Here is a 23,809-nt window from a genome sequence, read left to right on the forward strand (position 1 = left end):
GTGTGTTTTTAACGCGTGTCTACGCTATTCTCCGACATGCCCGCTCGCGGAGTGTTTTTAACGCGTGTCTACGCTATTCTCCGACATGCCCGCTCGCGGAGTGTTTTTAACGCGTGTCTACGCTATTCTCCGACATGCCCGCTCGCGGAGTGTTTTTAACGCGTGTCTATGCTATTCTCCGACATGCCCGCTCGCGGTGTGTTTTTAACGCGTGTCTACGCTATTCTCCGACATGCCCGCTCGCGGTGTGTTTTTAACGCGTGTCCACGCTATTCTCCGACATGCCCGCTCGCGGAGTGTTTTTAACGCGTGTCTACGCTATTCTCCGACATGCCCGCTCGCGGAGTGTTTTTAACGCGTGTCTACGCTATTCTCCGACATGCCCGCTCGCGGAGTGTTTTTAACGCGTGTCTATGCTATTCTCCGACATGCCCGCTCGCGGAGTGTTTTTAACGCGTGTCTACGCTATTCTCCGACATGCCCGCTCGCGGTGTGTTTTTAACGCGTGTCCACGCTATTCTCCGACATGCCCGCTCGCGGAGTGTTTTTAACGCGTGTCTACGCTATTCTCCGACATGCCCGCTCGCGGTGTGTTTTTAACGTGTGTCCACGCTATTCTCCGACATGCCCGCTCGCGGAGTGTTTTTAACGCGTGTCCACGCTATTCTCCGACATGCCCGCTCGCGGAGTGTTTTTAACGCGTGTCTACGCTATTCTCCGACATGCCCGCTCGCGGTGTGTTTTTAACGCGTGTCCACGCTATTCTCCGACATGCCCGCTCGCGGTGTGTTTTTAACGCGTGTCCACGCTATTCTCCGACATGCCCGCTCGCGGTGTGTTTTTAACGCGTGTCCGCGCTATTCTCCGACATGCCCGCTCGCGGAGTGTTTTTAACGCGTGTCCACGCTATTCTCCGACATGCCCGCTCGCGGTGTGTTTTTAACGCGTGTCCGCGCTATTCTCCGACATGCCCGCTCGCGGTGTGTTTTTAACGCGTGTCCGCGCTATTCTCCGACATGATCGCTCGCGGTGTGTTTTTAACGCGTGTCCACGCTATTCTCCGACATGCCCGCTCGCGGTGTGTTTTTAACGCGTGTCCACGCTATTCTCCGACATGCCCGCTCGCGGTGTGTTTTTAACGCGTGTCCACGCTATTCTCCGACATGCCCGCTCGCGGTGTGTTTTTAACGCGTGTCCACGCTATTCTCCGACATGATCGCTCGCGGTGTGTTTTTAACGCGTGTCCACGCTATTCTCCGACATGCCCGCTCGCGGTGTGTTTTAACGCGTGTCCACGCTATTCTCCGACATGCCCGCTCGCGGAGTGTTTTTAACGCGTGTCCACGCTATTCTCCGACATGCCCGCTCGCGGAGTGTTTTTAACGCGTGTCCACGCTATTCTCCGACATGCCCGCTCGCGGTGTGTTTTAACGCGTGTCCACGCTATTCTCCGACATGCCCGCTCGCGGTGTGTTTTTAACGCGTGTCCACGCTATTCTCCGACATGCCCGCTCGCGGAGTGTTTTTAACGCGTGTCCACGCTATTCTCCGACATGCCCGCTCGCGGTGTGTTTTTAACGCGTGTCCACGCTATTCTCCGACATGCCCGCTCGCGGTGTGTTTTTAACGCGTGTCCACGCTATTCTCCGACATGCCCGCTCGCGGTGTGTTTTTAACGCGTGTCCACGCTATTCTCCGACATGATCGCTCGCGGTGTGTTTTTAACGCGTGTCCACGCTATTCTCCGACATGCCCGCTCGCGGTGTGTTTTTAACGCGTGTCCACGCTATTCTCCGACATGCCCGCTCGCGGTGTGTTTTTAACGCGTGTCCACGCTATTCTCCGACATGCCCGCTCGCGGTGTGTTTTTAACGCGTGTCCACGCTATTCTCCGACATGCCCGCTCGCGGTGTGTTTTAACGCGTGTCCGCGCTATTCTCCGACATGCCCGCTCGCGGTGTGTTTTTAACGCGTGTCCACGCTATTCTCCGACATGCCCGCTCGCGGTGTGTTTTAACGCGTGTCCACGCTATTCTCCGACATGCCCGCTCGCGGAGTGTTTTTAACGCGTGTCCACGCTATTCTCCGACATGCCCGCTCGCGGAGTGTTTTTAACGCGTGTCCACGCTATTCTCCGACATGCCCGCTCGCGGTGTGTTTTAACGCGTGTCCACGCTATTCTCCGACATGCCCGCTCGCGGTGTGTTTTTAACGCGTGTCCACGCTATTCTCCGACATGCCCGCTCGCGGAGTGTTTTTAACGCGTGTCCACGCTATTCTCCGACATGCCCGCTCGCGGTGTGTTTTTAACGCGTGTCCACGCTATTCTCCGACATGCCCGCTCGCGGTGTGTTTTTAACGCGTGTCCACGCTATTCTCCGACATGCCCGCTCGCGGTGTGTTTTTAACGCGTGTCCACGCTATTCTCCGACATGATCGCTCGCGGTGTGTTTTTAACGCGTGTCCACGCTATTCTCCGACATGCCCGCTCGCGGTGTGTTTTTAACGCGTGTCCACGCTATTCTCCGACATGCCCGCTCGCGGTGTGTTTTTAACGCGTGTCCGCGCTATTCTCCGACATGCCCGCTCGCGGTGTGTTTTTAACGCGTGTCCACGCTATTCTCCGACATGCCCGCTCGCGGTGTGTTTTTAACGCGTGTCCACGCTATTCTCCGACATGATCGCTCGCGGTGTGTTTTTAACGCGTGTCCACGCTATTCTCCGACATGCCCGCTCGCGGTGTGTTTTTAACGCGTGTCCACGCTATTCTCCGACATGCCCGCTCGCGGTGTGTTTTTAACGCGTGTCCACGCTATTCTCCGACATGCCCGCTCGCGGTGTGTTTTTAACGCGTGTCCACGCTATTCTCCGACATGCCCGCTCGCGGTGTGTTTTTAACGCGTGTCCACGCTATTCTCCGACATGATCGCTCGCGGTGTGTTTTTAACGCGTGTCCACGCTATTCTCCGACATGCCCGCTCGCGGAGTGTTTTTAACGCGTGTCCACGCTATTCTCCGACATGCCCGCTCGCGGTGTGTTTTTAACGCGTGTCCACGCTATTCTCCGACATGCCCGCTCGCGGTGTGTTTTTAACGCGTGTCCACGCTATTCTCCGACATGCCCGCTCGCGGTGTGTTTTTAACGCGTGTCCACGCTATTCTCCGACATGATCGCTCGCGGTGTGTTTTTAACGCGTGTCCACGCTATTCTCCGACATGCCCGCTCGCGGTGTGTTTTTAACGCGTGTCCACGCTATTCTCCGACATGCCCGCTCGCGGTGTGTTTTTAACGCGTGTCCGCGCTATTCTCCGACATGCCCGCTCGCGGTGGGTTTTTAACGCGTGTCCACGCTATTCTCCGACATGCCCGCTCGCGGAGTGTTTTTAACGCGTGTCCGCGCTATTCTCCGACATGCCCGCTCGCGGTGTGTTTTTAACGCGTGTCCACGCTATTCTCCGACATGCCCGCTCGCGGTGTGTTTTTAACGCGTGTCCACGCTATTCTCCGACATGCCCGCTCGCGGTGTGTTTTTAACGTGTGTCCGCGCTATTCTCCGACATGCCCGCTCGCGGAGTGTTTTTAACGCGTGTCCACGCTATTCTCCGACATGCCCGCTCGCGGTGTGTTTTTAACGTGTGTCCGCGCTATTCTCCGACATGCCCGCTCGCGGAGTGTTTTTAACGCGTGTCCACGCTATTCTCCGACATGCCCGCTCGCGGAGTGTTTTTAACGCGTGTCCACGCTATTCTCCGACATGCCCGCTCGCGGAGTGTTTTTAACGTGTGTCCGCGCTATTCTCCGACATGCCCGCTCGCGGTGTTCTTTATCAACCAAAGCCGGTCACGAGGGCGCCACACTCACCATCTTTCCATACACTTCGCTTTTGCTATTTAACCAGAGCAAATGAGACGAGTGCGGTCACGTGTGGTGTTTGTCAACGCGCCTTTGGAGAGAAGTGAAAGTGACAGCTCGGCTAGTATGGGAGTATCGATACTTCGGGACATTAGTATTGGTACCGTTCAGATATTTCAGTATCGATATTTATCGAAATATCGATATTTTTGACAACACTAGTATGGTTGTCACTCTCCACACACACACACACACACACACACACACACACACACTCACCGATGGTCACGTCTCCTCTGATGTCACTCTCCACACACACACACACACACACACACACACACACACACACACACACACTCACCGATGGTCACGTCTCCTCTGATGTTACTCTCCACACACACACACACACACACACACTCACCGATGGTCACGTCTCCTCTGATGTCACTCTCCACACACACTACGGCTCCTGCTAAGATCTTCACACTGAGAACAGAATTGAAAACATCAGACTGATGATCTTTATGAAGGAATCAAGACACTTCTGACATGTGTCAATCATCTTCATACATGATTCTGCTGTACAATAACCGGATGTCTGAAACCAGAGTTATTACAGTGACAGTCGGAGAGCCGTGAGAGATGTGTGATGACACACGACTGACCCAGTGTTATCAGTGTTATCACTTCAGGAACTGGATACATCACACACTTCTGGATGATTCTTCAGAAATATGATTCGGTCTTCAGTTATTGGTTTATTATATCGCTGTTTAATCTGTGTTACAGATGAGCTTTACTAACACCAGCTGAGTCTGTGCTGGGAGAGTAATGAAAATATCAAACATATAAGTCATATTTCTCAAATAATAATAATATTATTTCCTGATACACAGAGAGAGATATTAAACAGTTCAGAGGGTTAATTAGGCCTAATGTTTGACGAGTCGTGGGTCTCTTTAATTCATAAATCTCGTATTCATGAGAGAAGGAACCTAGGCTACTGTCCTGATCATCTGACAAATGGTACAGTATGAATGATAGCAGATCACTGTAACATCACGTGACCAGATCACTGTAACATCACGTGACCAGATGAAAGACCTTATTCATTCGGGCTTGAAATTAAACTTACACTTCAAAAGACAAATCACAAACTTGCACAAGAATCCTTCAGTTTTTGAGGGTTCTTTTTCCCACTTAAAATTAGCAAGTTGTGTTTTTACTATCGATCATGAATAAATATTGATGATAAATCTGAAATGATTTTGAGATCTTTGGCTCCAACATTCCTATTTATCCTGATTATTATTATAACAATAAATGTAAATTAAACCGCCCGCTGTTCTTCTCCTCTAGATTATTCATAATGCAATACAGATATCAATATGACGTTGGGTGTGTCTGTTTAAATCTGGATTATTTTTTATCTATTTTTAATCACACAGAGGTCTATATCGCATTATGGGCATGGTTGCAGCTGCATTCGTGAGATTTAGTTCTTAAAAACAAGACAAATTGTTGAAGAAATATATATTGTACCTTTTCTGCCCGGTTTGTTTTGCATTTGGATCCGCCATCTTAACTCGCTCGATGACGTCAGTGCTCGACTGAGCCGCCTGTTAGCGATGACGCGTGTGATCGATCGATGATGTCTGTTCAGTATTGCAGGCGCCCGCCCTAGGCAGTGTTCACTGAGCAGTCTTCACTTCACATCTGCCAGTTCCTCAGGGGCTCGGGTGTAAAAAAAAGGGCATTTATATTATATACATAACCCTAGCGGTCAAAAGTTTGGACACATTACTACTTTCGATGTTACTGAAAAAGTCCCTTATGCTCATCAAGCCTGTATTTATTTGATCTAATTACAGAAAAAAACAGTAACATTGTGAATTATTACACATTTAAATAATGGTTTTCTCCTTTGATACTTTTTTAGGATTATTTGATGAATACAACGTTAAAAAATAACAGCATTTATGTAATATCTAAATATTTTGTAACAATACACACTAACGTTCTTTTTTTTTTTTTGAAAATCAATACTTTAATTCAGCAAAGATGTGCTAATTTGATAAAAAGTGATAGTAAAGACTTATTGCAACAGAGATCATGCTAGGATCCATGTGCGGTTTATTTAAATAAAGCTCAGTGTACAAACAGGAAAAAAAAGACTGTAAAAAAACAGGAAATCATAGACTGTAAAAAATATGGACAAAGCGTCTGTGACGTCACCCATAGACTTTCTGAAGAACTGTTTTGAAGCCGTTTATGGGGGGTATGGGCGGCGCCATCTTGGAAAATCTTGGGAAATCCTAACCCCGCCCACCTTGTGTGAGACTGAGGCTACGTTTACACGGAAACGATCTGAAGAGAAAACGCAAAAGTGATCACTTTTTATTCTGCGTTTAGACGAGCGTTATGGGGGGGAAATCGGCGTGCATACGGTGACGCAAAAGTGTGTGAAATTCAATGTAGTATGCACTCCAGGCGGCTAGGTGGCAGTGTGAAGCACTGATCGGTGCCTTCACTGTCTAGCCGACTTTTGCGTTTTTACCGTTTAGACGGAAACGCGACGGTGGAGCGTTTTTAAGATTTCCACTCTGGAGGGTGGTTTCACTTTTTTGCGTTTTTAAGCCCCAAAAACGCCGTCGCCGTCTAAACGAAAGGCACATCTGATAAAATATTTTTACGTTTTCACCCGCGAGCGTTCTCGTGCAAACAGGGCCTGAGCCGGTGTGAAGAGTCCGAGCCAGAGAGCCATAGAGAGCGGGCTAACGTGAGCTGTTTTTGTGTTATTATGTGGTAGCTTTATGTAGAATGCTAAATCCCGCTGCTATAATCTCAAGTTGCGTCAGCAGAGGAGAAAGACGCGAAATTTAAAAATACTACTGTTATTGTGTCACGAAATGTAGTTTTAAGAGTTTTTCAGTCGAGAATGTAGTTGTTTTAATCTCAAATATGTTGTTTGTTTATACAGATAGCGCCTATTTAAAATTTTGATCGGACGTTTGCGGAGTTGTGAGATCCAAGGGATCACCGGGCGCTCAGCGCTGTGTATCCGCCTGGAACAGCCTTACCTCGGCTAGCGCATCTGACGTTTGCCGCTGGTTGATGTCTCTAGTCTAGTGGAGTGGTTAAACATGGGATATAATTCGTCTTGTGTAGGCTATATCTAACGGACGATCTTTGATCTCATTAATCTATCATTTTTCCCCCTGGCAAATCGTTTTATGGCTTCTTATACCTTTTAGGCTACTTATACTTTCATAATGGCTGTCTAAGCTAACTAAAAAACACACTAACAACGAGAAATGTTTAATTTCACAAACTATAAATACTAGTATATGAAACGTATAAGTTAAAATACATGCTAACTGTTGCAGTGCCACTGCCCACAAACATTGATGCTAAAAATAGTGCTCACTAGTTACATGAAATAGTAGTGGATTGTCACTTACCGGAAGAACTGGAGCGAAGTCCTCCTACAGTGTCGGTTAGTGCAGTTTATAGCAGAGCAACCCATTTTATGTATGATATTTCAATACAAATGTTCAGAAAGGATACAGAGGTGGTATGATGTGTTGTGTCAGATCATGGCCGAGACGTCAAATTTCAGGAATTCCACTCGGCGCAGCCTATGCTCAGCTGTCAATCAAGCTGTCAATCAAAGTTAACCACGCCCTTATTTGTCATACATTTTATATCTAAATACGATCTAAACTATCGAGTTAGAAAAAAATTCACTCCCCTCACCATTGTCACGCACTCAGAACCTATCGAAAAATACAATAAAAGTCCATGGGACCAACCAGTAAAAACATGAATTTATGCTGTGAAAATGGACATTTTAACATGGGGGCTATGGACATTTGCTCCCTTTTGGGACCTTCCCCTAGTGGATTTTCGATGTATTGCAGTTTTTCGCACTTCCGGGTAGGCTTCATTTTTCAGATTAGAATGTTGCCGCTTGGTTGAAATACTAGTGATGGCATTTTCAAAACAGAACTTCAGGAAGCTTCGAAACCTTTCCGAGTCAGTGGTCCGAGTCAGTGGTCCGAGTCAGTGACAGTGGTCCGAGTCAGTGGTCCGAGTCAGTGGTCCGAGTCAGTGACAGTGGTCCGAGTCAGTGGTCCGAGTCAGTGGTCCGAGTCAGTGACAGTGGTCCGAGTCAGTGGTCCGAGTCAGTGGTCCGAGTCAGTGACAGTGGTCCGAGTCAGTGGTCCGAGTCAGTGACAGTGGTCCGAGTCAGTGACAGTGGTCCGAGTCAGTGGTCCGAGTCAGTGACAGTGGTCCGAGTCAGTGGTCCGAGTCAGTGACAGTGGTCCGAGTCAGTGACAGTGGTCCGAGTCAGTGGTCCGAGTCAGTGGTCCGAGTCAGTGACAGTGGTCCGAGTCAGTGGTCTGAGTCAGTGGTCCGAGTCAGTGGTCCGAGTCAGTGACAGTGGCCTGAGTCAGTGGTCTGAGTCAGTGGTCCGAGTCAGTGACAGTGGCCTGAGTCAGTGGTCCGAGTCAGTGGTCCGAGTCAGTGGTCCGAGTCAGTGACAGTGGTCTGAGTCAGTGGTCCGAGTCAGTGGTCCGAGTCAGTGGTCCGAGTCAGTGGTCCGAGTCAGTGACAGTGGCCTGAGTCAGTGGTCCGAGTCAGTGGTCCGAGTCAGTGACAGTGGCCCGAGTCAGTGGTCCGAGTCAGTGGTTCCGAGTCAGTGACAGTGGTCCGAGTCAGTGGTCCGAGTCAGTGACAGTGGCCTGAGTCAGTGGTCCGAGTCAGTGGTCCGAGTCAGTGACAGTGGCCCGAGTCAGTGGTTCCGAGTCAGTGGTCCGAGTCAGTGGTCCGAGTCAGTGGTCCGAGTCAGTGGTTCCGAGTCAGTGACAGTGGTCCGAGTCAGTGGTCCGAGTCAGTGACAGTGGCCTGAGTCAGTGGTCCGAGTCAGTGGTCCGAGTCAGTGACAGTGGTCTGAGTCAGTGGTCCGAGTCAGTGGTCCGAGTCAGTGACAGTGGCCTGAGTCAGTGGTCCGAGTCAGTGGTCCGAGTCAGTGACAGTGGTCCGAGTCAGTGGTCCGAGTCAGTGACAGTGGCCTGAGTCAGTGGTCCGAGTCAGTGGTCCGAGTCAGTGGTCCGAGTCAGTGACAGTGGCCTGAGTCAGTGGTCCGAGTCAGTGGTTCCGAGTCAGTGACAGTGGTCCGAGTCAGTGGTCCGAGTCAGTGACAGTGGCCTGAGTCAGTGGTCCGAGTCAGTGGTCCGAGTCAGTGACAGTGGTCTGAGTCAGTGGTCCGAGTCAGTGGTCCGAGTCAGTGACAGTGGTCCGAGTCAGTGGTCCGAGTCAGTGACAGTGGCCTGAGTCAGTGGTCCGAGTCAGTGGTCCGAGTCAGTGACAGTGGTCTGAGTCAGTGGTCTGAGTCAGTGGTCCGAGTCAGTGACAGTGGCCTGAGTCAGTGGTCTGAGTCAGTGGTCCGAGTCAGTGGTCCGAGTCAGTGACAGTGGTCTGAGTCAGTGGTCCGAGTCAGTGGTCCGAGTCAGTGGTCCGAGTCAGTGACAGTGGTCTGAGTCAGTGGTCCGAGTCAGTGGTCCGAGTCAGTGGTCCGAGTCAGTGGTCCGAGTCAGTGACAGTGGCCTGAGTCAGTGGTCCGAGTCAGTGGTCCGAGTCAGTGACAGTGGCCCGAGTCAGTGGTCCGAGTCAGTGGTTCCGAGTCAGTGACAGTGGTCCGAGTCAGTGGTCCGAGTCAGTGACAGTGGCCTGAGTCAGTGGTCCGAGTCAGTGGTCCGAGTCAGTGACAGTGGCCCGAGTCAGTGGTTCCGAGTCAGTGGTCCGAGTCAGTGGTCCGAGTCAGTGGTCCGAGTCAGTGGTTCCGAGTCAGTGACAGTGGTCCGAGTCAGTGGTCCGAGTCAGTGACAGTGGCCTGAGTCAGTGGTCCGAGTCAGTGGTCCGAGTCAGTGACAGTGGTCTGAGTCAGTGGTCCGAGTCAGTGGTCCGAGTCAGTGACAGTGGCCTGAGTCAGTGGTCCGAGTCAGTGGTCCGAGTCAGTGACAGTGGTCCGAGTCAGTGGTCCGAGTCAGTGACAGTGGCCTGAGTCAGTGGTCCGAGTCAGTGGTCCGAGTCAGTGGTCCGAGTCAGTGACAGTGGCCTGAGTCAGTGGTCCGAGTCAGTGGTTCCGAGTCAGTGACAGTGGTCCGAGTCAGTGGTCCGAGTCAGTGACAGTGGCCTGAGTCAGTGGTCCGAGTCAGTGGTCCGAGTCAGTGACAGTGGTCTGAGTCAGTGGTCCGAGTCAGTGGTCCGAGTCAGTGACAGTGGCCTGAGTCAGTGGTCCGAGTCAGTGGTCCGAGTCAGTGACAGTGGCCCGAGTCAGTGGTCCGAGTCAGTGGTCCGAGTCAGTGGTCCGAGTCAGTGGTTCCGAGTCAGTGGTCCGAGTCAGTGACAGTGGCCCGAGTCAGTGGTCCGAGTCAGTGACAGTGGTCCGAGTCAGTGGTCCGAGTCAGTGGTCCGAGTCAGTGACAGTGGTCCGAGTCAGTGGTCTGAGTCAGTGGTCCGAGTCAGTGACAGTGGCCCGAGTCAGTGGTCCGAGTCAGTGGTCCGAGTCAGTGACAGTGGTCCGAGTCAGTGGTCCGAGTCAGTGGTCCGAGTCAGTGACAGTGGTCCGAGTCAGTGGTCTGAGTCAGTGGTCCGAGTCAGTGGTCCGAGTCAGTGACAGTGGCCTGAGTCAGTGGTCTGAGTCAGTGGTCCGAGTCAGTGGTCCGAGTCAGTGACAGTGGTCTGAGTCAGTGGTCCGAGTCAGTGGTCCGAGTCAGTGACAGTGGTCTGAGTCAGTGGTCCGAGTCAGTGGTCCGAGTCAGTGACAGTGGCCCGAGTCAGTGGTCCGAGTCAGTGGTCCGAGTCAGTGACAGTGGCCTGAGTCAGTGGTCTGAGTCAGTGGTCCGAGTCAGTGGTCCGAGTCAGTGACAGTGGCCCGAGTCAGTGGCCCGAGTCAGTGGTCCGAGTCAGTGGTCCGAGTCAGTGGTCCGAGTCAGTGGTTCCGAGTCAGTGACAGTGGTCCGAGTCAGTGGTCCGAGTCAGTGACAGTGGCCTGAGTCAGTCAGTGACAGTGGCCTGAGTCAGTGGTCCGAGTCAGTGGTCCGAGTCAGTGACAGTGGCCCGAGTCAGTGGTTCCGAGTCAGTGGTCCGAGTCAGTGGTCCGAGTCAGTGGTTCCGAGTCAGTGGTCCGAGTCAGTGGTCCGAGTCAGTGGTCCGAGTCAGTGACAGTGGTCTGAGTCAGTGGCCTGAGTCAGTGGTCCGAGTCAGTGACAGTGGTCTGAGTCAGTGGTCCGAGTCAGTGACAGTGGTCCGAGTCAGTGGTTCCGAGTCAGTGGTCCGAGTCAGTGGTCCGAGTCAGTGGCCTGAGTCAGTGGTCCGAGTCAGTGACAGTGGTCTGAGTCAGTGGCCTGAGTCAGTGGTCCGAGTCAGTGACAGTGGTCTGAGTCAGTGGTCCGAGTCAGTGGTCCGAGTCAGTGACAGTGGTCCGAGTCAGTGGTTCCGAGTCAGTGGTCCGAGTCAGTGGTCCGAGTCAGTGGTCTGAGTCAGTGGTCCGAGTCAGTGGTCCGAATCAGTGACAGTGGCCCGAGTCAGTGGTTCCGAGTCAGTGGTCCGAGTCAGTGGTCCGAGTCAGTGGTCCGAGTCAGTGGTTCCGAGTCAGTGGTCCGAGTCAGTGGTCCGAGTCAGTGGTTCCGAGTCAGTGGTTCCGAGTCAGTGGTCCGAATCAGTGACAGTGGCCCGAGTCAGTGGTCCGAGTCAGTGGTCCGAGTCAGTGGTCCGAGTCAGTGGTCCGGCGCGTGTACAAGAGCCGGCGCTGCACAGACCGATCGGCGGATGGCATCAGGATAGACAGAGATCAGAGACGCTCATATTGCTTTTCAGTCGCTCTTGCAGTACTTTGATGTTGTTCAAGTCGAACAAGCCTAAACTGACAGAGTCACGGGATTTCAGTAAACGAGGCTTTATTACGTCATACATGTTTCGAAACACTTCGAAATTTCAATAGACTTGTTTGAGATGCGCCTCGCCTGAAATGTAGTCGAAGCCTAATGCTTCACCGCTGGGGCCGATGATCTCTGCGAACCCATGAATCATGAGAACTAATGAACAAGTGTCTGTGGGTTTTACCTGATCTCTGATCAGTTTTATATATATATAGATCTTTTAATTAGACATTAGTAGCCTAGTTTAATAGTCTTATTGGCCTGTTTAGCTGGGCAAACAAGACTTCACATTGTGTGACTAAACAAGCAGGTTTAAATAGCCCTGTGTTGAGGCTCAGGTGTGCAGTGATCAGTCCCTGCATGGGTTCATGGGACATGGAGTCCGAAACTAACACTAGTACTCAGGACAGTGAGGCCTCTGGTGGCCGACAGGGGAATCTACACTTATTTTGAATAAATGCTCTTCTTTTTAACTTTTTATTCATCAATGAATCCTGAAAAATATCACAGGTTCCAAATAAATATTAAGCAGCCAAACAGTTTCCAACATTGCTAATAAATCAGCATGAGTGATTTCTGAAGGATCGTGTGACACTGAAGACTTGGAGTAATGATGCTGAAAATTCAGCTTTGTTCACAGAAATAAATGATTATTTTTTTACACTTCATACAATAGCCTGTAGGTGGCGCATGGGCTTCATTTAACCTACTATGATAGTTTGATCAAATGGTAAACGGTGTATCAATACACACTTGAAAATTACTTACTATCAATGCGACTTTTGGTGCTGGTTTTGTGCAGTGCTTTGCAGTCAATTAACATCCATTGTTTCAAGGACAAAGATCGCTTCTTAAATATGAACTCGTCTTTCCATGTAATTTTCAGACGATTTATGAATGACCAGAAAATTACCGCTCCACTTCACATTGTCCAATGACATTTGAACTTGTTGTGACAGATGATGATTGGTCTGTGTTTTATACATGACAAACAGGCTTCAATGAATTATGTAATATTTAAAATATGTAATATGTTGATTTTTTTATTGAATCAATCGACACACTTGCTTTGATTATTGAAAAAAAAGTTTAAAAATAGTTTGGTTTATTTTTTCCTTAATCACTGAAGAACCACATTTGGCTCGAGAACATCGGTTCCTGAGCAGACTGTGGAATAACAGAGTATGTAAATACTAGTGCGTTTTTGTTTTACAGATTTTCTCGATTGCTTAAACACTATAACCAGGTTTTTGAACTAAAATTTTAAAACCATAACGCCATTTATCAAAAAGCACACCCATTTCCCTAAACTTTAAAGCTCCAATATGTAACAATTTTGTAATAAAATTTCTGAAAATAACTTGCACAGTGTGATATATTTCCTCCAGTTGTGTACTTACAATATCTCAAAAGTCTCCAAAGATTTTTTATTTCAGAGAAATTCCGATTTTAAATAACTGTCCGTCCCGGAAAAGAAATGTCGCCTCTCAGTGACGCAATGTCCGCACTATCCTTTTTTTCCAGTGTGGACCATGTGATATTCCACCACACCGGAATATCACATGGTCAAATGCGGAAGTGGTGGTTATAGCGTTATAGCCATAGACTGTATGGTTATCGTTGTTATGGATCACGATTAGTCTTTGGCGAGTATTGAAGTGCCAACAAAACGAAAGCGTCCATCTTCGGATACACGCAGACTGTGTGACAAACGGAGGAATAAAACCCGGATAAATATCGGCCAGGCGTTTTCGAAATGGAGAGAGCTGCGCGACAATCTTGGACTTGACAGAGACTCTGCTCTCGCGAGTGTATTGATAGACAGGTAAGCAAATCAATTTTTTTTTATTGTACAAGTAACGTAATAGTTACAGTAAAGATGATTTTAATAGATATGAATTACACCACATGCCTGTAATAATATAGCATAACATTTCACGTTCCTTGCAGTTCATTAATTATGATGACATAAAATAATACGATCAGACATACAGGTAATACAAAAACGAATAAATTACCTCATCCGTGATCATGATTCATTAATTCCATTTAGATACATCGCTAGATGGTGAAAACGCATTAAAAACGACATCTCCCATCGTCACCTCCTCCATAGCGTCATCAAGCTTCGCCTTTGTTATTGTTGGAAACTGCGCCCTCTTGTGGTGAAAAAATATTACATATTAGAGCTTTAAACACTATTCTCCTGTTTTGACACATAAGTCAGATTTGTTGAACTGTCAATGCAAAACTCTACACACAAATCCCTTCATTTCTCACACCATGTTGTAATTTAGAAAGCACTTCAATATTGTTCACTCAGGTCAGCACAGCTTCAGCTCAGTTAGCACACAATTACCCAAGTGGAAACACTAAGAGTCTAAATTGATCACACACCAATCAGAACCTTCAATAGATAGATTAAAGGGCCAGAGTCAGTTCAGTGGGTTTTGGAAAAATGGATCCAGAAAGACATGAAGGAAGAGGTTGAGGACACTGGAGTGGAGGAGGAGGAGGAGGAGGAGGAGATGGGAGTGGAGGAAGAGGTGAAGGAAGAGGTTGAGGAGAGGAGGAGGAGATGGGAGTGGAGGAAGAGGAGGATGAGGAGGAGATGAGAGTGGAGGAGGAGGAGGAGGAGATGAGAGTGGAGGAGGAGGAGGAAGAGGAGGAGGAGGAGGAGATGGGAGTGGAGGAAGAGGTGAAGGAAGAGGTTGAGGAGAGGAGGAGGAGATGAGAGTGGAGGATGAGGAGGATGAGGAGGAGATGAGAGTGGAGGAGGAGGAGGAGGAGGAGGAGGAGATGAGAGTGGAGGAGAAGGAGGAGGAGGAGATGAGAGTGGAGGAGGAGGAGGAGGAGGAGGAGATGGGAGTGGAGGAGGAGGTGAAGGAAGAGGTTGAGGACACGAGTGGAGGAGGAGGAGGAGGAGGAGATGAGAGTGGAGGCGGAGGAGGAGGAGATGAGAGTGGAGGAGGAGGAGGAGGAGGAGGAGGAGGAGATGAGAGTGGAGGAGAAGGAGGAGGAGGAGATGAGAGTGGAGGAGGAGGAGGAGGAGGAGGAGGAGGAGGAGGAGGAGGAGGAGGAGATGGGAGTGGAGGAGGAGGTGAAGGAAGAGGTTGAGGACACGAGTGGAGGAGGAGGAGGAGGAGGAGATGGGAGTGGAGGAAGAGGTGAAGGAAGAGGGTGAGGACACTGGAGTGGAGGAGGAGGAGGAGGAGGAGGAGGAGATGAGAGTGGAGGAGGAGGAGGAGGAGATGAGAGTGGAGGAGGAGGAGGAGGAGGAGGAGGAGGAGGAGGAGGAGGAGATGGGAGTGGAGGAGGAGGTGAAGGAAGAGGTTGAGGACACGAGTGGAGGAGGAGGAGGAGGAGGAGATGGGAGTGGAGGAAGAGGTGAAGGAAGAGGGTGAGGACACTGGAGTGGAGGAGGAGGAGGAGGAGGAGGAGGAGGAGATGAGAGTGGAGGAGGAGGAGGAGGAGGAAGAGGAGGAGGAGGAGATGGGAGTGGAAGAAGAGGTGAAGGAAGAGGTTGAGGACACTGGAGTGGAGGAGGAGGAGGAGGAGGAGGAGATGAGAGTGGAGGATGAGGAGGATGAGGAGGAGATGAGAGTGGAGGAGGAGGAGGAGGAGGAGGAGGAAGAGGAGGAGGAGGAGGAGATGGGAGTGGAGGATGAGGAGGATGAGGAGGAGATGAGAGTGGAGGAGGAGGAGGAGGAGGAGGAGGATGAGGAGGATGAGGAGGAGATGAGAGTGGAGGAGGAGGAGGAGGAGGAGGAGGAAGAGGAGGAGGAGGAGGAGATGAGAGTGGAGGATGAGGAGGAGTTGAGAGTGGAGGAGGAGGAGGAGGAGGAGGAAGAGGAGGAGGAGATGGGAGTGGAGGATGAGGAGGAGATGAGAGTGGAGGAAGAGGTTGAGGACATTGGAGGAGGAGGAGGAGGAGGAGGGAGTGGAGGAAGAGGAGGAGGAGGAGATGAGAGTGGAGGAAGTGGAGGAGGCGGAGGAGGAGGAGGAGGAGGAGGAGGAGGAGATGAGAGTGGAGGAAGAGGTGAAGGAAGAGGTTGAGGACATTGGAGGAGGAGGAGGAGGAGGAGATGAGAGTGGAGGAAGAGGTGAAGGAAGAGGTTGAGGACATTGGAGGAGGAGGAGGAGGAGGAGGGAGTGGAGGAAGAGGAGGAGGAGGAGATGAGAGTGGAGGATGAGGAGGAGTTGAGAGTGGAGGAGGAGGAGGAGGAGGAGGAAGAGGAGGAGGAGATGGGAGTGGAGGATGAGGAGGAGATGAGAGTGGAGGAAGAGGTTGAGGACATTGGAGGAGGAGGAGGAGGAGGAGGGAGTGGAGGAAGAGGAGGAGGAGGAGATGAGAGTGGAGGAAGTGGAGGAAGAGGAGGAGGAGGAGGAGGAGATGAGAGTGGAGGAAGAGGTGAAGGAAGAGGTTGAGGACATTGGAGGAGGAGGAGGAGGAGGAGGGAGTGGAGGAAGAGGAGGAGGAGGAGGAGATGATGAGAGTGGAGGAAGAGGAGGAGGAAGAGGAGGAGGAAGGGCAAGGCCAAAGAGACAAGCAGTGCCGCTCTAGTTGCCCATGTCTTTGTCCATGGTGTGACTGAGGGAGGCTGGGCAACGAGTTCAGCCAAACTCGAGTCGCTTCACCGACGCCTTGATCGTAAGAACCTTCATGGAGAAGAACAGGTACAGTAGACGTGCTTCAGACTGCTCTCTACTGTAACTGTTGAGTGCAGTCACTGTGCTGTTACAACACATACATGTACTGTAGCTGTTGCCCTACACCACTGGAATAAAAAGAAATGCATCAAATTGCCTCACATACAGATAGAGTTTTCTGAATGCTTCCATTTTGTAAAAAGGATGTGCTACAGTTATAGTAATCAGTACTTCTATTTTTCTAGGACACAGAGATGATGAAATGGAAGAAGCCACATATTTCAGTTGATGCGTTCAATGTGCCGCTTTTTGTGTGTGTCCCTTTAAATGCAAATGAGCTTTCAGCTTTCGCCTCCGTTCAGAAGAGTGCGGAGCCTTTACACGAGCTTCAGATTCTCCGGCAATAACAAAACCAAGAGGCAACATTCTAATCTGAAAAATGAAGCCTACCCGGAAGTGCGAAAAACTGCAATACACTGAAAATCCGCTAGGGGAAGGTCCCAAAAGGGAGCAAATGTCCATAGCCCCCATGTTAAAATGTCTGTTTTCACAGCTTAAATTCATGTTTTTACTGGTTGGTCCCATGGACTTTTATTGTATTTTTCGATAGGTTCCGAGTACCTGACAATGGTGAGGGGAGTGAATTTTTTTCTAACTCGTTAGTTTAGATCGTATTTAGATATAAAATGTATGACACATAAGGGCGTGGTTAACTTTGATTGACAGCTTGATTGACAGCTGATAACGAGCATAGGCCGAGTGGAATTCCTGAAATTTGACATCTCGGCCATGATCTGACACAACACATCAGGCCACCTCTGTATCCTTTCTGAACATTAGGATTTCCCAAGATTTTCCAAGATGGCGCCGCCCATACCCCCCATAAACGGCCTCAAACCCGTTCTTCAGAAAGTCTATGGGTGACGTCACAGACGCTTTGTCCATATTTTTTACAGTCTATGAACAAAACAGGCCAATCTCACTCATCCAGAATCCCAGTATAACCAGTAGCGAGTGCAGCCTTACGGAGAGACTCAGGAAGAGCTTCTGAATGTTAGTGGAGACATTTCTGTAGTTGTTGTGGAGTTACACTGATCATCTCATTTTACATTTATGCATTTGGCAGACGCTTTGACTTACATTGCATTTCAAGGTACACTTTCCCTGGGAATCAAACCCATGACCTTGGTGTTGCAAGCACCAGCACTCTACTGTTTGAGCTACAGGAAAGACAACGTCATGTCATCTCATCATCATGTTCAACTTTTACACAAGTTAACACAGGGTTAACGTGTATCACACTGCTGTGATCAGTCTAGTCTGCAATATTTCTTTCATACACATACACACACACACACACACGCACACAAACACACACGATAGTGCACACACACATACGCACATATATATAGATATATATTAGTGTTGTCAATCAATTAAAAACATTAGATTAATCAAAAAAAAAATTCTGTGATTTATACATTTCTGTTTTTAAAATATTTTATAATGTATAGTTAATCTCCAAATTAATGTAGAAACAACATAAAGACAGTATATTTAAAATGGCATCTTTTTATGAATGAAGGCCAGTATCACTGATACTAATATAGCTATTGATATCTCTATGATAATTATTTCCCCCCAATATTCAAAATTAATTACAGCCATCCAACATTACAGTGTACTGAAAGCAATCAATTTTTTTTTTACATTTATTAGGCTTCAAAAAATAGAACAACTTTTACTTTAAGTGAACTTAAAACAATCCTCACATTAACCTGTAATAGATCATATTTATCACCTGTGGCGTTCTTGTCTAACAGGAAATATACAGATATTGAATAAAGTTATCAAACAGTCTGCACTTCATAAATACTGTCAATTAGAATATAGATTAGCCCTTATTAAAGCTACAAACGTTCTTTAGTCAAGAGCAGTGAGTGATTTTCTCTGTTCCCTTTGTTCTTTGATGAACATTATAGTGAGTGTGTGAGTGAGTGTGTGTGTGTGTGTGCATATGTGTGTGCGAGAGAGTGAGTGTGTGAGTGTGAGTGTGTGTGTGAGAGAGAGAGAGAGTGAGTGAGTGTGTGTGTATGTGTGTGTGTGAGAGAGAGAGAGAGAGAGAGAGAGAGAGAGAGAGAGAGAGAGAGAGTGTGTGTGTGTGTGTGTGTGTGTGTATTTACAGTAGCGGATAGTCAGCGTCACACTGACTCCTATAGTTGAAGAATGACGTTTCTTAAACTACATTACCCATGATTCCTTGCTGCCGGCTCTAAATCACACAGGAAAACGCATGGATTTCCCCGCATATCTGCTTCTAATCGCATGTATGTTCACATTGAGCATATGAGCGCATTTACTCTGATTACCAAACTGACATTAAGACGAAGACTCTGGACTGTAATTCTTCTTCATTAGGGTTTATTCTCAGATCATGGCGTGATGCGGTCGAGCGGAAAATAGGGCACGCAAACACTCGGAGACAGACGCGTTGGTGTCGCTGAGAGACTCGTCAAGCCCGGGAGCGATGGTGGATAACCGGCACGCCACAGCCCTGGTCCTCGCCGGGGTTCTGAGCGTCCTGGCGTCCGTGTATCTGTCGGTGTCGCTGGGCTCTCCGCACTGGTACCAGTACACGAGCCCGCCGGTGCGCGCGGAGCACAACGCCTCGGAGCTGCGCGCGCTGCAGGACGAGTTCCTGGACGGAGAGTTCGACGAGAAGAGCGCGAGCGACGCGATGTTCCGCATGAACGGCACGCTCGGGCTCTGGTGGCGCTGCGTTCTGACGCCCACGAACGCGCACTGGTACCGAGAACCCGGTGAATACTGTTATTATCAGCAAGAGGTTTATTGTCGGAATGATTACTGTGATTGTTCTCTGACTGTTTATTATTTATATTCTCCAGACGAACATTTCATTCCCATTCTTGTACATTAATGTTATGTTGTTTGTTTGTTTGTTTGTTTGTTTCAGATCCAAAGATGGTGATGGAGTGTGTGAGTTTCACTCTCTCTCAGCAGTTCATGCCAAAATACAAAGAGCCTGGAAATCACAACAGTGGAGAAGATCTGATACGAACCTGTGAGCAAACACACACTTCATAACGTTTGAGACGTCAGTAATAAAATACGAAGAAAGAATCAAATGACAGGCAACAGGACAATCAAATACAATAGAATAAATTATGAAGGTAAAATGATGTCATAATGAATTGCATGCGCAGGGTAAGATTTGTGAAAGTGTACATAAGATTGCAATCGTAAATTAAATTTGCATGCGCAAGAGAAGATTTGTAAAGGTGTAAATCGCCTTTCAAGTATAAGAAAAAAATATTTGCAGCATTTAACTGTTATTCGTAAGTGTAATTCATGTATTGTGAAGCTGCAGCTTCATGCTAACGCAAAATAAATAGGATCTGTATTCTTCTGACTTCCATTTTTCCGCATTTACACTTTTGACACGGTTTTTGCGCACAAATACGGCCAAAAGTATTGCAGGCCTGTGAACAGCAATTTGCGACCGAAAACAACAGAGTTAGGAACTGCAAAACTCAACTTTGACAAAAAGTAACTAATTATGTCTGAATAAAAACCCAGCAACCAGGGAATACACAGCCAAATCGTGCCAAAACTGGAAGCACAGGTGAAAGAAAGACGCAACTGTACAAATCGGGTTATTACGGGAACTTTTTTGCCCCATGCACACAAGTCATTTAGACATTTGCAACAGTTTATTTTTTTACACAAAGTTTGATTTTACGCAATGAATCTGTTTTGCAGTTCCTAACTCTGTTGTTTTCGGTCGCAAATTGCTGTTCACAGGCCTGCAATACTTTTGGCCGTATTTGTGCGCAAAAACCGTGTCAAAAGTGTAAATGCGGAAAAATGGAAGTCAGAAGAATACAGATCCTATTTATTTTGCATTAGCATGAAGCTGCAGCTTCACAATACATGAATTACACTTACGAATAACAGTTAAATGCTGCAAATATTTTTTTCTTACACTTGAAAGACGATTTACACCTTTACAAATCTTCTCTTGCGCATGCAAATTTAATTTACGATTGCAATCTTATGTACACTTTCACAAATCTTACCCTGCGCATGCAATTAATTATGACATCATTTTACCTTCATAATAAATATGTAAATAAATGAATTTTAAAAAATGCTTTAATAATATGTGAACAAACTCATAGAACAAATCAAATGTAATCAGCACTGTCCAAATGACCGTATTATCGCGTAATGGATTTATTATTTGGTGTTTTATGATTATAGTTGATTTCTTAAGTCAACTCTATTTCTGTGGCACATGCAGTGTTCAAAGCAGCTTTACAGATAATAAGTTCACATTACAGTTAACAGTGATCTGTTATCAGAGGTTACTCTATAAGTTATGTATTTCAGAAATGTACATATACAAATCACAGTTAGCTAAAAATGTATTAATTTAAACAATGTAATTATAGTTGCATTAGCAGATTAGAGCTGTACGAGAGTATATATTTTACATTTTGTGACGATATGAACAATGAGATTTGCTATATAACATTTAACATTTAATCATTTATCAGTCTCACTTTGGGAGGGAAAGAGAAAATGTGCTTGAAACGCATGAGAAGCTTGTGTTCATCTAAACACACTGTGTGTGCAGATCTGTGGAGGTGTCAGTTCTTCCTGCCACTGGTCTCACACACACACACACACAAACACAAACACAAACACACACACATAAACATACACACTCACATATACACACTCACTCTTATCTGCTCTTTAAACACACTGTGTGTGTGTGTGTGTGTGTGTGTGTGTGTGTGTGTGTGTGTGCTCAGATCTGTGGAGGTGTCAGTTCTTCCTGCCGCTGGTGTCTCTGGGTCTGGTGGTTCTGGGTGGTTTGCTCGGGTTCTGTGCGTGTCTGTGTGGAAGTCTGACGCCGGCGCTCTTCATCGGCCTCATTCACCTCCTCGCAGGTCAGAGTTCATCTGTCCATCATCAGAACTAACCCTAATCCTGATGCTGTTTCTGTCCATTATCCCTCTGATGCTGTTTCTGTCCTTCATCCCTCTGATGCTGTTTCTGTCCTTCTTCCCTCCGATGCTGTTTCTGTCCATCATCCCTCTGATGCTGTTTCTGCTGTCCATCATCCCTCTGATGCTGTTTCTGCCCTTCTTCCCTCTGATGCTGTTTCTGTCCATCATCCCTCTGATGCTGTTTCTGCTGTCCATCATCCCTCTGATGCTGTTTCTGCCCTTCTTCCCTCTGATGCTGTTTCTGCTGTCCATCATCCCTCTGATGCTGTTTCTGCCCTTCTTCCCTCTGATGCTGTTTCTGCTGTCCATCATCCCTCTGATGCTGTTTCTGTCCATCATCCCTCTGATGCTGTTTCTGTCCTTCATCCCTCTGATGCTGTTTCTGTCCTTCTTCCCTCTGATGCTGTTTCTGTCCTTCATCCCTCTGATGCTGTTTCTGCTGTCCATCATCCCTCTGATGCTGTTTCTGTCCATCATCCCTCTGATGCTGTTTCTGCTGTCCATCATCCCTCTGATGCTGTTTCTGCCCTTCTTCCCTCTGATGCTGTTTCTGCTGTCCATCATCCCTCTGATGCTGTTTCTGTCCATCATCCCTCTGATGCTGTTTCTGCTGTCCATCATCCCTCTGATGCTGTTTCTGCCCTTCTTCCCTCTGATGCTGTTTCTGCTGTCCATCATCCCTCTGATGCTGTTTCTGTCCATCATCCCTCTGATGCTGTTTCTGCTGTCCATCATCCCTCTGATGCTGTTTCTGTCCTTCTTCCCTCTGATGCTGTTTCTGTCCTTCATCCCTCTGATGCTGTTTCTGTCCATCATCCCTCTGATGCTGTTTCTGTCCATCATCCCTCTGATGCTGTTTCTGTCCTTCTTCCCTCTGATGCTGTTTCTGCTGTCCATCATCCCTCTGATGCTGTTTCTGTCCTTCATCCCTCTGATGCTGTTTCTGTCCTTCTTCCCTCTGATGCTGTTTCTGTCCTTCTTCCCTCTGATGCTGTTTCTGTCCTTCATCCCTCTGATGCTGTTTCTGCCCTTCATCCCTCTGATGCTGTTTCTGTCCTTCTTCCCTCTGATGCTGTTTCTGCTGTCCATCATCCCTCTGATGCTGTTTCTGTCCTTCATCCCTCTGATGCTGTTTCTGTCCTTCTTCCCTCTGATGCTGTTTCTGTCCTTCTTCCCTCTGATGCTGTTTCTGTCCTTCTTCCCTCTGATGCTGTTTCTGCCCTTCATCCCTCTGATGCTGTTTCTGTCCTTCTTCCCTCTGATGCTGTTTCTGTCCTTCTTCCCTCTGATGCTGTTTCTGCCCTTCATCCCTCTGATGCTGTTTCTGTACTTCTTCCCTCTGATGCTGTTTCTGCTGTCCATCATCCCTCTGATGCTGTTTCTGTCCATCATCCCTCTGATGCTGTTTCTGTCCTTCATCCCTCTGATGCTGTTTCTGCCCTTCTTCCCTCTGATGCTGTTTCTGTCCTTCATCCCTCTGATGCTGTTTCTGTTCATCATCCCTCTGATGCTGTTTCTATCCTTCTTCCCTCTGATGCTGTTTCTGTCCTTCATCCCTCTGATGCTGTTTCTGCCCTTCTTCCCTCTGATGCTGTTTCTGTCCTTCTTCCCTCTGATGCTGTTTCTGCCCATCATCCCTCTGATGCTGTTTCTGCCCATCATCCCTCTGATGCTGTTTCTGTCCTTCTTCCCTCTGATGCTGTTTCTGCCCATCATCCCTCTGATGCTGTTTCTGCCCTTCTTCCCTCTGATGCTGTTTCTGTCCTTCTTCCCTCTGATGCTGTTTCTGCCCATCATCCCTCTGATGCTGTTTCTGCCCATCATCCCTCTGATGCTGTTTCTGTCCTTCTTCCCTCTGATGCTGTTTCTGTCCATCATCCCTCTGATGCTGTTTCTGCCCTTCATTCCTCTGATGCTGTTTCTGCCCTTCATTCCTCTGATGCTGTTTCTGTCCATCATCCCTCTGATGTTGTTTCTGCTGTCCATCATCCCTCTGATGCTGTTTCTGTCCATCATCCCTCTGATGCTGTTTCTGCCCTTCTTCCCTCCGATGCTGTTTCTGTCCTTCTTCCCTCTGATGCTGTTTCTGTCCTTCTTCCCTCTAATGCTGTTTCTGTCCATCATCCCTCTGATGCTGTTTCTGCCCTTCATTCCTCTGAAGATGTTTCTGCCCTTCATTCCTTTGATGCTGTTTCTGTCCTTCTTCCCTCTGATGCTGTTTCTGTCCTTCTTCCCTCTAATGCTGTTTCTGTCCATCATCCCTCTGATGCTGTTTCTGCCCTTCATTCCTCTGAAGATGTTTCTGCCCTTCATTCCTCTGATGC

At 48.1% G+C, this 23,809-nt stretch overlaps 2 protein-coding genes across 4 annotated transcripts in view; one reads left to right on the forward strand and one right to left on the reverse strand.

The window, feature by feature from the left end:
- dctn6 (dynactin subunit 6) overlaps window positions 1–5,562 on the reverse strand; it is a 34,127-nt gene extending 28,565 nt beyond the window's left edge. Inside the window, exons 1-2 of the mRNA XM_079866159.1 lie at window positions 5,396–5,562; window positions 4,275–4,339 (exon numbers count right to left, since the gene is read on the reverse strand). Of these exons, the coding sequence (XP_079722285.1) occupies window positions 4,275–4,339; window positions 5,396–5,433 (103 nt within the window). The 5' untranslated portion in view covers window positions 5,434–5,562. The remainder of the gene's footprint in view (window positions 1–4,274; window positions 4,340–5,395) is intronic.
- A 13,077-nt stretch (window positions 5,563–18,639) lies between these two features.
- Window positions 18,640–23,809, forward strand: part of cldnd1a (claudin domain containing 1a) — a 9,422-nt gene continuing 4,252 nt past the window's right edge. For 2 of the 3 annotated variants that reach the window (XR_013820515.1, XM_079866156.1), the window contains exons 1-3: window positions 18,640–19,268; window positions 19,424–19,531; window positions 21,288–21,425. Coding sequence is in view for 2 of the 3 variants with exons in the window: in XM_079866156.1 (XP_079722282.1) it covers window positions 18,977–19,268; window positions 19,424–19,531; window positions 21,288–21,425 (538 nt within the window). In the remaining variant the exon portion in view is untranslated. The remainder of the gene's footprint in view (window positions 19,269–19,423; window positions 19,532–21,287; window positions 21,426–23,809) is intronic. The other variant, XM_079866157.1, reaches the window with a different exon arrangement.

This window comes from Squalius cephalus (assembly GCF_949319135.1).
Source record: "Squalius cephalus genome assembly, chromosome: 3".
NCBI classification, from domain to species: domain Eukaryota; kingdom Metazoa; phylum Chordata; class Actinopteri; order Cypriniformes; family Leuciscidae; genus Squalius; species Squalius cephalus.